Source organism: Sinocyclocheilus anshuiensis, unplaced genomic scaffold, assembly GCF_001515605.1.
Source record: "Sinocyclocheilus anshuiensis isolate Anshui unplaced genomic scaffold, SAMN03320099.WGS_v1.1 scaffold415, whole genome shotgun sequence".
Classification (NCBI taxonomy): domain Eukaryota; kingdom Metazoa; phylum Chordata; class Actinopteri; order Cypriniformes; family Cyprinidae; genus Sinocyclocheilus; species Sinocyclocheilus anshuiensis.
In genome coordinates, this window is record NW_015552655.1 from 1,636,666 (window position 1) to 1,650,406 (window position 13,741).

A 13,741-nucleotide genomic window follows, 5' to 3' on the forward strand; every position below is an offset into this window, starting at 1 on the left:
AAAATAGAAAATTCTATTTACATAATATATCTTTTTTGCATTACATTAGTGAAAAATGTAATTTTTAAATTTTAATAATGCTAATTAAAATTTAAAGGTCATAAAACAGACATCATTTTCTTTATGGAAACATAAAGAAACGTTTTATTCAGGGGCATTTAATTTTGTTTGATTTGTGAGATTGACCTAAGCATTCTCAAGCTTCCTTTAACAAGAGACAAAATTAATATTTAGCTTAACATACCTGATTTACGAGGGAAGACTTTTATATCTGGAGACCTGGTAGAGAAAGAGTTTAACAAATAAAAAAATCCTAGTTACTTCTAACAAATAACTAGAGATGAGATCAAAACAATACTTTGATTAGTACCATGTACAGTATAATGGAAAACATGATAGCGGTCTTACTTGCAGTTTGCAGCTTCCTGTGGAGGTGCCAGGAAGTCCCAGAAGAAGAGGGCTCGCCTACAGTGACCACACCCATCTGATCAGGTGTAAACCTCACCTGCCTGATGGGCTCTGAGTGACCAATAAACGCCTGGAGGAGAAACGGACACATTCTTGATCTCATTCATCATCTGAACGTCATCAAATCCAACATTCAAGCAAACATACCTGTGAATTGATGTCCAGGTGCATGTCATAGTCCCACACCTTCAGAGAGTTCTGACCGGCCGTCAGCAAATAACGGCCATCTTCACTGACTGCCAGAGACACACACTGATGCTTATGCACCTCAGATACCTGTAAGTACATGAATATTGATTCTAAAATCTGATATTTAAATGTTCTCAGAAAGAGTTCGCCCTTCAGTCTTTCACCTGTCTGAGCAGTTGTCCTGTATGTGTGTCAATCCAGAGGATCTTATTGGCGGATGTGGTGATGAGCAGGTGTGACAGTGACGTGGGTGAGAAACACACATTCAGGGCGGAGTCCAGCGTTGTGCTCTCAACATCCAGAATACTCACATCAACCCGGAGTAACTGTGACACACACAAATAAACACTATTTAGCACATACAGTATGTCATAAAATGTTTTGTTATTGTTAACTAAAACAAACTATTACAAATCATTTTTAAAATCTGAATAAAGCTGAAATAAAATAAAATACAAATACACATAATAAAATATTATTACAACATGAAAAACAAACAAAAATGAAAAATGTTGCCTTGGCAACTAATGGAAATAAAAGTTTAGGTTGAATAAAAAAAATGCTCAAACTAAAAGTAAAATAAAAATTAATTAAAGCTACTGATACATTTAAATTTATATTTATATAGGACAATATACACATTTAATATACCAACAGACATATTTAAAAATAAAAACTAATAAAAATGACAAAAGTAAATAGCAAAATGATCAAAACTTAAACTAAAGAGAAAATGAAATTTAGACATGTTGCCTTGGCAAGTAACAGAAATAAGTATTTGTTTAAGTAATAAATTACTAAAACTGAAAAAATAAATTAAAGCTAAATAATAATAATAATAATAGTTAAATTAATAAAACTTAAAACTAAAATTAAAATGAAAACTGAAAATATAACAAAATTTCAAAATATTAATAAATAATATAATAGTATAGAAATAACACTGGTCGTAAATCACTGTTAAAAACAATAAATTGAACTTGAAATCAGTACATTTCTATAATACATTTTCAATAATAAATTTGAAAAATAAATCGAGCTTGAATTGAAAATGAACTAAAATGGGAAAAAAAGAAAAAAAAAGTGAGATTTTGATTATGCCCCAAATTCAGCGAAAAAAGAATGATGGAAAATTTGGCTTTCATTTTTTATAGGGAAGTGGTAAGTAGACCGGAAAGAAACAGTGAGAGAGACAATGGGATCAGGTCATGTGATCCAAATGCTCTTACATGTCCCAAGCATGTGCACAAGTCCACTGCGCCACAGCTCTGACAAAACATTATGGTTTTGATGTACCTCATTAAGTGACTGCGCTTCCATGATCGTGACAATGTATTCGGTCGGACCAACTAGCGCTAGACAGCGGCTGTCAGAGCTCACAGCCAAAGTATCTGGGCCACGATTCACACTCCATGCAACCACATTACCTTAGAAAAAATAACAATAATTCAGAATGCTGTCTCTACACAGATATTTCAGTTCTCCTGAAAAGCTTGTCTACAAATTTGTTCATCTGAATGTGCTGTGAAGAGCAACTGACATCAAATGTGTAATTTATATTGTGCTGTAAGAGCGACCGTTTACTCACTCAGAACACAGACCACATGATGGTCATGTTGAGAAGAGTTATAAAGTACCAAGTATCCAAGAGCACCAGCACTAAACAGACCCTGACCATCAGGAGAATAGATCACACACTCAACTGATCCACAGTGCTGCCTGCAAACACACAACACACACATTAAATCAATATATCAATCATATAAACGATGAATGTGTATTTAAAGCAGTTAAAATAATAATGTTACTAAAATATACACAACTACCTTTCAAAAGTTTGGCATTGGTAAGATTTTTTCATGTTAAAACAGTAATATTGTGAAATATTATTACAATTTAAAATAACTGTTTTCTATTTAAATATATTGTAAAATGTAATTATTCCTGTGATGGCAGACGGAATTTTCAGCATCATTACTCCAGTCTTCAGTGTCACATGATCCTTCTCACACTCCATGCAACCACATTACCTTAGAAAAAATAACAATAATTCAGAATGCTGTCTCTACACAGATATTTCAGTTCTCCTGAAAAGCTTGTCTACAAATTTGTTCATCTGAATGTGCTGTGAAGAGCAACTGACATCAAATGTGTAATTTATATTGTGCTGTAAGAGCGACCGTTTACTCACTCAGAACACAGACCACATGATGGTCATGTTGAGAAGAGTTATAAAGTACCAAGTATCCAAGAGCACCAGCACTAAACAGACCCTGACCATCAGGAGAATAGATCACACACTCAACTGATCCACAGTGCTGCCTGCAAACACACAACACACACATTAAATCAATATATCAATCATATAAACGATGAATGTGTATTTAAAGCAGTTAAAATAATAATGTTACTAAAATATACACAACTACCTTTCAAAAGTTTGGCATTGGTAAGATTTTTTCATGTTAAAACAGTAATATTGTGAAATATTATTACAATTTAAAATAACTGTTTTCTATTTAAATATATTGTAAAATGTAATTTATTCCTGTTATCAAAACTGAATTTTCAGCATCATTACTCCAGTCTTCAGTGTCACATGATCCTTCAGAAATCATTCTAATATACTGATTTGCTGCTCAAGAAACATTTTGCGTTTATTATAAACATTCTTATAAATTTAAGTAACAAAATAATAAGTTCTTATATTCGTATAAATGTTGTGCTGCTTCATATTTTTGTGGAAAACGGCGATACATTTTTTTTCAGGATTCTTTGATGTATATACAGAACAGCATTTATTGGAAATAGAAATCTTTTGTTACATTATAAATGTCTTTACTGTCACTTTTGATCAGTTTAGTTCGTTATTTCTTAATAAAAAGGGGTCATATGATGCTTTTTTAAAGATCATTATTTTGTGTATTTGGTGACAGAATATGTTGACATGCTTTAATGTTCAAAAAACACATTATTTTTCAAATACTGTACATTATTGTAGGTCCTCTATGCCCCGCCTCTCTCAAACGCTTCGTTTTCTACAAAGTCCCTCCTTCCGACAAGCGCAGTCTGCTCTGATTGGCCAGCTGACCCAGTGCATTGTGATTGGCCGAACACCGCAAGCACTCGTCGGAAATGTAACGCCCCTTACCATAATTGCGAGTCGCGTTAACTTTGATAAAGAATATCTCTTTGGTTTTGAGACTTTAGTCTTTGCAACTTCAGGGATCTTATCTATGCACAATCAGCTTGTAACACTCCAAAGAGAAAGGAAAACTTGAAATCGCATCATATGACCCCTTTAATAAAAGTATCAATTTCTCTAAAAAAAACCTTACTGACCCCAAACTTTTGAACGGTAGAGTATGTGCTGGTCATCATTAGTAGAGATTACATAATTAGTAAACATTACAGAGTGTAAAAAAGTGTTGGTTTGTCAGAACAAATGAGTGTTTGAGAGTGTGTACGTACCTGTGCTGGGCAATTAGGCTTGATGTTTGGATATCAAACACTCTGACAGTTCCAGAGCTCGATCCACAGGCGAAGAGAGGCATGCTGGGATGGAACGCAACTGAACAGGGACTTTCATCGTCATCAGAAACAAAATCATAGAGCTACAAGACAAATAAGCTTTAATGTAATATCAGTCCATGTCTGGCGTCTGTGCAGCCACCAGCATGTAAAAGCATACATTTGTGTGTGCATGCATGTTTCAATAAAAATATTCCCATAACTGACCTGCTGCATGGTGTCCATGTCCCACACCCGTACAGTGCTGTCTCTGGACACTGTGGTGACCCGCCGTCTAACGCAGTCCACACTACAGCCCAAAACACTCGCTGTGTGTGACCTCATGAGTGTACGGTAACCGCGGCTACTGACATCCAGATACCCAAGATTCCCTGTGGTTGTGGCTGCTAGAACTCTTGAGCCGTCCGAGGACACACACACCAAACTGATAGGCCCCTCGTGCTCTACGAACATACCAAAATCTCAGTGATTCATAGAGTTAGTTTTAAGCAAGATAATTGGTTGTGAAAGCGACTGACAGGAGAGTACCGACCCGCCTCCAAGAAAACCGTTAATTCCACCATGCAAACTACATTTTTACTTATTTAATTGTATTATATTAATTTAATTCAATTTAATTTAATTTAAACTGTTCTGCATTCTTCCAGTGGACTATGTGTGTGTTTAGATGCTGATATTTGAAAACATGTTGAGAAAAAATAATGATTAATAAAAAATAATTAATTTCATCATCTTATTTAAATTTATTATTTTTATTTTTTAATTATTTAATTCAATTTAATGTTGCAGAAAAACTGGGATGAATTAAGGATTAGTTTGGACTCCCTGAATCAAATTTTACATTGAATCGAATTGTGAGGTGTCTAAAGAGAAATACAATTTTTTTTTAGGCCTTTTTGACACATATTGACAAGGACATGAAGGAGGCAGGAAACAAACAGTGGGATATGTAATCAGTTATGATTTGAGCCAGGATCAAACCTGTCGTCCGAGGACACGCACACCAAACTGACAGGCCCCTCGTGCTCTGCAAACACACCAAAACCTTAGTGATTCATAGAGTTAGTTTTAAGCAAGCAAGATAATTGATTGTGAGAGTGATTGACAGTAGAGTACTGACCCGCCTCTAAGAAAACAGATGAGAAGTCTAGAGGCCACAGACGCATGAATCCGTCCTCTGAACCAGTAACACAGAATTCATCGCACACACTGATGCTGTTCACTGCAATACCGGCACCTGAAAATGCAGGAAAATTTATAATAGTCAATAATAAATGAATAATATATATTTTTTTTTTTTACTATAGTTCTCAATTATGATTAAAAAGTGATTTTAGAGATGAATTAATAATAAAGACAACAACTAATTTTTTTTAAATATATTTTCATTTAATTTTTTTCTATTTTTAATAATGAATAAAACAATTTTTAATATTTAATGAAAATGATCAATTCCACCATGCAAATTTCATTTTTATTTTTAATTTAATGTAATTTTTTTACTTTAATTTAATTTAATTGTATTCATACTGTTGCAGAAAAACTGAGAAGAATTAAGGATTCGGATTCAGATTGAAATTGAGTCAAATCGTGAAGTGTCTAAAGACCCTAGACAGAACAGAATTATTATTATTATTGCTGCTCACAAAACACAAATTCTCACCTGTGCTAAAGGTCTGTTTCTCCCTTTGGTGGGCGTGGGTCTCCTGAGCTGGGAGGAGCCTCCTGATGTTTTTTATCGCCACAGCAACATAATCGATCTCCAGGATGTGACCACTCCTACTGCTGACAAACCTGCTCCAATCACAAAACACCTCAGGATGAGATCAAGATTAAATTACATCATTAATGTGAGCAGGTCTGTATACTACAGTAATTTAAGTGGACAGCGTAGAGTTTAATGTGTCTGGTCATTTGTCATGATGTCATGTGTTTCTGTGTACTCACAGTGTGCGCTCATCCACTGGACGGTCCTGAGTGTGTCCCTGCTCGAAGGCAAGGTCAGTAAACTCTAAATTGTGATACTGTCCCAGATTCACCGGACAAGAGCGTAGAGTACCGCCACGCACACGCCACAGACGTATGTTACCTAAACCACATGACACCATACTGCACACACAAACACATATTCACTTATAATCTGCCCATATGACTGAGGTTGACAACCCTGTTAATGATATTGATCATATTGTACGAACAAAATCCCACTCCACATTAAATCTCAAATATGTTCTGATTGGCTGTGATTTTGTAGGACACATAACAATATAATTATGTATGCACACCGTGTTTCATCAAAGAACGCTATTTTCATTGTCTGGATGTCCACATCTGTGTGTGCTTTAGCCAAGACTGGAACCACACTTCCTTCTGCCACATGCCGAGTGTTCCAAAGGACCACCGTCTAAACAAGCAAATCAAAAAAATAACACAAACAAACACAATATTCAAAAAAGTACAGTTCATCATATGCAAAACACTCACAGTTTTGTTGTGGCTGTCTTTCCCTACGCCACACAGCACTCCTTCACTCTGAGAGAAACTGAAACAACAAAAACATCACCTGAGCTTGAGAAATCCAGCTGGCATTGAACACAGTGACAGATCTGCAGATCTGCTGTATATGTGTGTTTGTTGTACCTGAGCAGATTCAGAGCATGTGTGTGTGTAGGAATGATGGTCTGACACACTCCTCCGCTGTAGCTCCAGAGACGAATCAGACTGTTTGCGCCCATCTGAGCTGATGCCAACACTGTAGAGCTGGTATTTAACGCCAGAGCTGAGACCTAACAAACAACAGGAACACATCAACACGAAAATCAGTGTCAGCTAAGCTAACTGTAACTTAAAATGGTGTGTATGATAAGGTGACGACTGTTATTTTATAAACCATGTTTATTGGATGAACCATGTTATCCAATAGCCTGGATACAAACCCCACACTAATTAAACTCTATACTAACTACTATACTAATGTGACAAGCTGCTATATTGTTCGACATAATATTTACAATAACAATAAAATATTTAAAGAATAGTAAATAAAATCATATGTTTTAATATATATATTAAAATACTACAATTAATATCCCAATTATATATTTACATTTACAAATATATGTAATTTTATATATATATATAATATAAATCAAACAATGTCTTTTATCATGTTGCTATAGTAACAGTTTTTTAAAAGCAATAAGCCACTCTAAAAGCTGTGGGTTGCAGTGACTGTACCATGGTTTATTCCACTTTACATCATGCAAACCACCACTAAAACTTGGTAAAATCACTGTAATTTTGTAAAACTATTATTTAAGTGTGTGTTTGTTTATAAAAAAAAGACCTTATCTGTGTGTCCAATGAAGAATCTCTGTTGTCCGGAAGAAACCGTCATGCTGACGATAACGGCGTGACAAGGATACACAACTTCCTCTCCATCAGAACTCCACACAGCCTGAGAGACAACACAACATCAGGTAAAGTAATTAAAATCATTTATTACATGCTATAATCAATGCATTAAATGTTGATTTCCACATGGTGCATTTTTGTACCCCTTTTGTTTTGTGTTTGTGTGTGTGTATTACTCACACATCTCATTGTAGCTCCTCCGAAGCCAATAATTCTGTTCAGCTTCAGAATGGGGTCAGGATACAACTTCTGAAATATAAACAGAGACCCTCCAAATGACCACAGCACACAAAAAGAGCCTAGTTGTAGATATACACACAGCTTTATCATGTAAACCTTGCTTTGACATGCATTTACGCTCTGTTAGTCTGTGTTTATGTGTGGTTAACCTGAGGTTTCTTCACTGGTTGGTCAGAAGACAGAGAGACAGGCCGAGGAGATGCTGCATTGATGACCTAAGAAGAAAGCTTTAGATTGTTTCTTCCAAATTCTTTTTGCTTTTAAAAGAGCAAATGTCTTGTTAGGATTTCAACTGAGGAAGCTAATCTTGTATCTACTTTACTTACTGTGATTTCCTCCTCACTGTCTGTCGTGTGAGTATAGACGTCATCCTCGCAATGAGCATATACGTGTACTCCAGCATCATCAGCATGCACTACTGTGACCTGTTCGTCTGCCTGCGACCTTTGACCCAGTGACCCCGGGCTCTCTGAGCCTCCAGAGTGTGCATAATTCAGCTCAGGCAGATGCTTTGTCTGGTTTGCTGAACGTTGCTTAGTGCGCTACACAGAGAGAAAGAAGAGAAAGAGAGAGAAAAGCCATTAGGGCTTGTAAATGTCAACATTATTTGCACTGGAAAGAAGGTCAGCTGAAGTTCACACATAAACACTCACTCTCGCAGGTTTGGGGGTGGTGATCTGCTGGATGAGGGAGACTCGGTCTTGTACAGGTTTTCTGATCTTTACAGCACGACTCTCTTCTCTTTGAGGACTTTTTTCGGCTGAGACTGTGGAGTGAGCATATGGTTTCATCAGATAAAATGCACAGTGTTGTCTGCGATTGTGTGTGTTTACATGCTCAAGAAGACTCACTTTTAGTTTCACTTCTGGATCCTTTTTGTATAGAATCAAATGGTAACTTTGTTCCATCTGAGGGAAACCTGTCAGTTACACACAAGAGGTTCTATGTTTGCAATAAACATTCTGAAACAATGAAATAACATTGGTATGTGAATCACTGACCTTATTTAAATGCACATCAATATTATCTAAATGCACATTAATAATTTAACAATATTCCATTTAGTATTCCGATTTCCACATTCATTTTATAGACAATATCCTGATTCCACAAATTCTGGAATATGCTTCTTTTAATCAGAAATTTGTTGCATGTAATTACCTTATGCATAAAATCCACTAAAAGAACCTGTCCTTGGTAGTGTTGTCAGGATTTTTTTTTTTGTTGAAAAGTGTTTGTAAAAAGTGCTTATTAAATTGTGCAAAAGTAATACAAAATTAATAACTGAGCATACTGTATAACGACAGCATCTTGAATCTCTCAGGAAAGTTAATAGTTAATAGACCTTAAATGGAAAGAGATGTGCACGTAAACATAGTCATTGTTGAATATCAAGTGAAAATGAGCAGGTTAAACCTATACGGACAACCTATTAACTCCAAAAGGTTTATTAAAGAAATAGTTCACCAAAAATGAACATCTGAAACTATTCCTTTAAGCAAGGTGTTTATTTAACATAAATGTGTATTCCTAGTTCTCCACAACAGGTTACACTCACCTAATGTAATCATATAAGTCGTGCCATCTCTGGCCTTTTGGCACAGGGAAACACATTTCTCTGGGCATCGGTGCAGTGCAATCTGGCAACATCACACCAGATTGCCTGAACTCAGAGAATGACAGAGGAAAATGAAGGGAAATCCACAACAAAATTAGTTTTTGTTGATTAACAAGCAGATATGTAACACTTGGTGGAATTTATAGAGACTGGCGGTGTGCTTTGAGTTAATGGACCAAGCATATGTGGCATTCTCAAATAAACTGTAGTCTGCATGGTTCATGCGTTTTTACTAAATAGCTTTTTGATCATGAAAAGAACAAGTGTAAATGCCCTTCAAGACTCATTTAAGGCTAATTAATTTTAGGATTTCAGGAGAATGTGTAAATTCACATGGTTATTTAGGCCAAGGGGTTTTCAAACTGGGGGCTCTGGGGGGTGCTGGAGGGTCTGTGTGGGAAAAAAAAAAAAAAAAAAAAGATTATTATGTAATGATAATAATAAATGTAATTTATATAGCAACTTTATAGAGTGCAAAGACGATATACAATTAGCTAGACAATAATCAACCATAACAGACACAACCACACATGCACAATCAAGATAGAAATGTACCGGGGTCAAACAGCAGGTCGCTGGTGATGATGTTTTTAACAGACATATTGGCACAGAGTTTGACGCTCTTTAGGTGACTGTGGGTTCTGTTGAGGTAAACCGAGAGCACATAACATAGATCCATTGTCAAGCACGTCCACCTCGTGCTCGGCGGCGCTGGGCCCACTAAACCTGAAATGCACAAGTTATCAATCAGTAACTACAAAAAATGCTTGCTGCATGTAGAAAACATCATAATAAAAAACAGAAAGTGTGAGATACCTTGTTTAGCAGTACAGGCCGTATTCTCAGACACTGAACCGTGTGCAGCTCCACACAGAAAAGGGAACTGCAGCCATGTCACCGTAGACTTGAACTCTTTGAACATGTTAGAGAACGACACACGGATCACCTGACCCTCCTGAATGATGAACAAAACAACAAAGAGTGATAATCATCATACACACATGTGTAGATCAGTATAATTACATCAACCAGGTATACGGAACAATGTTTATATTGTTAGTTAAAACTAAAGAAATTAAAAATAATTTTTGGTCATTGAAAAAAAGCTGAAATAAAAGAAAAATATTAGATGAACAACTTGAAAATGAGAGATTTTGCTTTGGCGACTGATTGAAATAAGTTTAAGTTGAGGAGCTAAAATGACTAAAACTAAAACCTTAATAATAAATTAATTAAAACTATGTAGAAATATAAAAAATATATACAACAAAAATGTCAAATTACAAAAAAAAAATATTAAAATTAAAACTGAAAATATAAAAATATTTTTCCTGAATGATAAACAAAGTAACAAAGAGTGATAAATCAAAAGAAAAATTATCAAAATATATGCATATAATCATTATAATAGCAATACTATCAAAGGCCTTATTTGTAAACATAGAAATGTACATGAAAGTCTGCATCATTACATAATTATTCACATAAAACTACACTTTTCACCTCAGCAGCAATGTCTAGGTGCACAATGAAGTGTTTGTTTGGGCTGGGTCTGAATAGCAGGTAAAGGTACTGTCCGGTGAGACCCAGAGACTGGCTGCTGGTTTTGGGCAGGAGGATGTAGTTACTGGCCGGTATAGAGCCGCGGATCCGGAACACAGAACACTTCAGGCTCTTATCCTACCAATAAACAATACAGTACAATATGATAAATATATGAATACAAAAACTGAATGCTAATGAGAATCCTCTGCAGCAACAACATCATATTATAGTTTCATAAGAAAGGAACAACCGCCTACCATGTATGTGGTGACGTCTCCCTCTTTGCTGACTTTCTTCCATTCTTCTATCTTCATGTGTTTTAAGATATTCACATACGGCTGCTGCCACAGAGCTGATGGAGAGATAAAGGTACATCAATCACTGCTGTATGTTTATTTTAGACACACCCCCCTCTGCATGTGTGCTGTACATAGTTAACAGCATTGTGAGAGGGGGCAAGTTTAGATAAATCAGTGTAAAAAATGTATAATAACTAAATAATAAAAATAAGATTAAACTATAAAAAATTTATAAAGTAAATAAATGTTTAAATAAATTAATAGTACCAACCCCAAACAGTACTAGAGTGAGTTGAAACAAAATTATATTAATAATAAATTAAAATAAATAAACATAATAATAATATTAGCTACAAACGTAAGATAATAGAAAATAAACATTTTCCAAATAATATTTAACACATATTTATAATGTTAATTTTTCACAGACTAAATACACGAAAACATATAGCTGCCTTTTAAATATTATGGGGTCCATGACATCTGAAAGGTTAAGAACCTCTTGAGTATGGTATAAAATCTGTACTGTTCTGCTCTGTACATTTCAAATTGTATTATACTGATTTGAAGATTGTTATGCTGCATTGTATATGTACATATTGGGCTGTAGTGTATATTCCATCTTTTAACGAACAAATTAACTCAGTCCAGGTCTATTTCAGATGCTTATTACTCATTAAAGTGTTTAATAGGTAATGTAATCTTACCTCTGGATGACATTATTCTTTACTTCGCAGCTCTAATTCACCTGTTGACAGCTAACGGACTGTACTTTAGCTCACAAACTACCAGGAATTAACTGACTTCCGTCTCCTACGAGTCCAGAAAGATTTTATCCATAACAGCACCTCATTTTATCGTCGTACAGAGTTTAATTTTCGGTTTTGGTCGCAGTTATGGGGGTTTTGAAGTCTGTGAGTTTGTTGTGCTGTTGATGAACCGCGCTTCTGCTCGCGCTGCAGAGACCGCCGCGACGCGTTCGAACGGCATGACGTAAGCCGTACGTCATCATGACCAAAACCGTGAATCACTGAAAGACAGGCAATGCAGAAAAATATAATTTTATTTTATTTATACGCATGTTTTAATCATTATGGGGACATTTCATGTACATAAGCAGAAGTGGACAGGGGATGTTTGAAATTGTGTACAATTTATCTATTCTCGCAAAATATACGACAGCTTTTGAGAAAATTGAGGAAATAATAATGCAAAGAGAATTTCGTTGTTGTTGTTTAATATGTCTTGTTTTGTGAATTAACTGTTTATTGAACATTCTAGGTGTTGTTTGTTTGTTAATATATAATATCTAAAAAAAAAATCCACTAATCTCCTTTATGAAAAAATGTATGCCTCTTCTATTATATACCTGGGTACCAGGCGTAAATGGCTGTACTGTAAAAATGGTTGTACTTTAATTTCGCGAGAAAATAATCTTCAGATGAACGTCCTCTGAAAACGCGTTTCCAAATTGCAATGTTGTTTGTTCTTCTTGCGCTCCCGTAGCTCCATATGGCTGCCATAGTGACGAACGCAGCAACCGACGCTTACGAAAGGCAAGATTTCCGCTGTTTTATGCTAATTATCGCTCTTATGTGACCAGATTTACGATTAAAACAGTACCGGTTTGTTATAATTCTCGATTAACAGCATTTGTATATGAATTTTAGAGCGAACGATGATCGTTGTTCATCAAACTAGCTTAACTGCTATTATCTGATGTGGCTTGTTGTAATTCGTTTGTTTTTCATTGAACATGAAGTTATTCATATATTAATGCATAATTGTTGAGAGATATTCGCTTTCGATTAGATTTGAGGTCTTATTAAGCGCGTTAACAATTTAATTGTATTGCTTTTAGTGGAATGTGTCCTTTTTCTTCTTGTCTAACAGGTGAAAGTTGTGTTTACTGAATAAAAGACAGCAGTCATGTCTTTTAGAGATCTGAGAAGTAAGTGAACTAAAAAGGGACTCTTATAAAATGTATATATATATATATATATAAAAAACATGTTTCAGTATGTGGTCATGAAGAATCATAGAAATGAGCAGCTGTTGTGTAATCAGATACTATTTCAATAGAAAAGTAAGCTTATGCTAATGCATGCATGAAAATGTGTATGAATATTAGTAGAACAGTATGTTCTGATTTGGATATGTAGATTTTACAGAGATGATGCGAACACTCGGCTACCCTCGGCTCATTTCAATGGAGAACTTCAGATCTCCTAACTTCCCTTTAGTAGCTGAAATCCTCATCTGGCTTGTTAAGAGGTAAGATATATTAATATATTATATTATGTGTGTTTTAAAACAGACCAAGGGTGGCAGAGAGATACCATGTTTTCTATGTCTGATATGGATGTTTAACACTTTATTTTTTAATTCATGATTTTATTTTTTTTAATATATATATATATATATATATATATATATA

General features: G+C 35.1%; 2 protein-coding genes across 3 annotated transcripts in view; one reads left to right on the forward strand and one right to left on the reverse strand.

The window, feature by feature from the left end:
* LOC107667211 (WD repeat-containing protein 90-like) overlaps nucleotides 1–12,271 on the reverse strand; it is a 20,355-nt gene extending 8,084 nt beyond the window's left edge. Inside the window, 27 exon segments of the mRNA XM_016458827.1 lie at nucleotides 245–279; nucleotides 409–463; nucleotides 466–538; nucleotides 616–744; nucleotides 822–983; nucleotides 1,954–2,084; nucleotides 2,849–2,979; nucleotides 4,129–4,271; nucleotides 4,396–4,631; nucleotides 5,309–5,425; nucleotides 5,852–5,982; nucleotides 6,136–6,297; nucleotides 6,474–6,592; nucleotides 6,673–6,730; nucleotides 6,829–6,974; nucleotides 7,535–7,645; nucleotides 7,783–7,851; nucleotides 7,992–8,057; nucleotides 8,169–8,384; nucleotides 8,496–8,608; nucleotides 8,694–8,761; nucleotides 9,401–9,526; nucleotides 10,015–10,186; nucleotides 10,277–10,415; nucleotides 10,964–11,140; nucleotides 11,263–11,357; nucleotides 12,012–12,271. Coding sequence (XP_016314313.1) covers nucleotides 245–279; nucleotides 409–463; nucleotides 466–538; nucleotides 616–744; nucleotides 822–983; nucleotides 1,954–2,084; nucleotides 2,849–2,979; nucleotides 4,129–4,271; nucleotides 4,396–4,631; nucleotides 5,309–5,425; nucleotides 5,852–5,982; nucleotides 6,136–6,297; nucleotides 6,474–6,592; nucleotides 6,673–6,730; nucleotides 6,829–6,974; nucleotides 7,535–7,645; nucleotides 7,783–7,851; nucleotides 7,992–8,057; nucleotides 8,169–8,384; nucleotides 8,496–8,608; nucleotides 8,694–8,761; nucleotides 9,401–9,526; nucleotides 10,015–10,186; nucleotides 10,277–10,415; nucleotides 10,964–11,140; nucleotides 11,263–11,357; nucleotides 12,012–12,024 — 3,193 coding nt within the window. The 5' untranslated portion in view covers nucleotides 12,025–12,271.
* A 361-nt stretch (nucleotides 12,272–12,632) lies between these two features.
* Nucleotides 12,633–13,741, forward strand: part of cluap1 (clusterin associated protein 1) — a 7,145-nt gene continuing 6,036 nt past the window's right edge. Inside the window, exons 1-3 of one of the 2 annotated variants that reach the window (XM_016458824.1) lie at nucleotides 12,633–12,859; nucleotides 13,190–13,255; nucleotides 13,467–13,578. In XM_016458824.1, the coding sequence (XP_016314310.1) occupies nucleotides 13,234–13,255; nucleotides 13,467–13,578 (134 nt within the window). In that variant the 5' untranslated portion in view covers nucleotides 12,633–12,859; nucleotides 13,190–13,233. The remainder of the gene's footprint in view (nucleotides 12,860–13,189; nucleotides 13,256–13,466; nucleotides 13,579–13,741) is intronic. The other variant, XM_016458825.1, reaches the window with a different exon arrangement.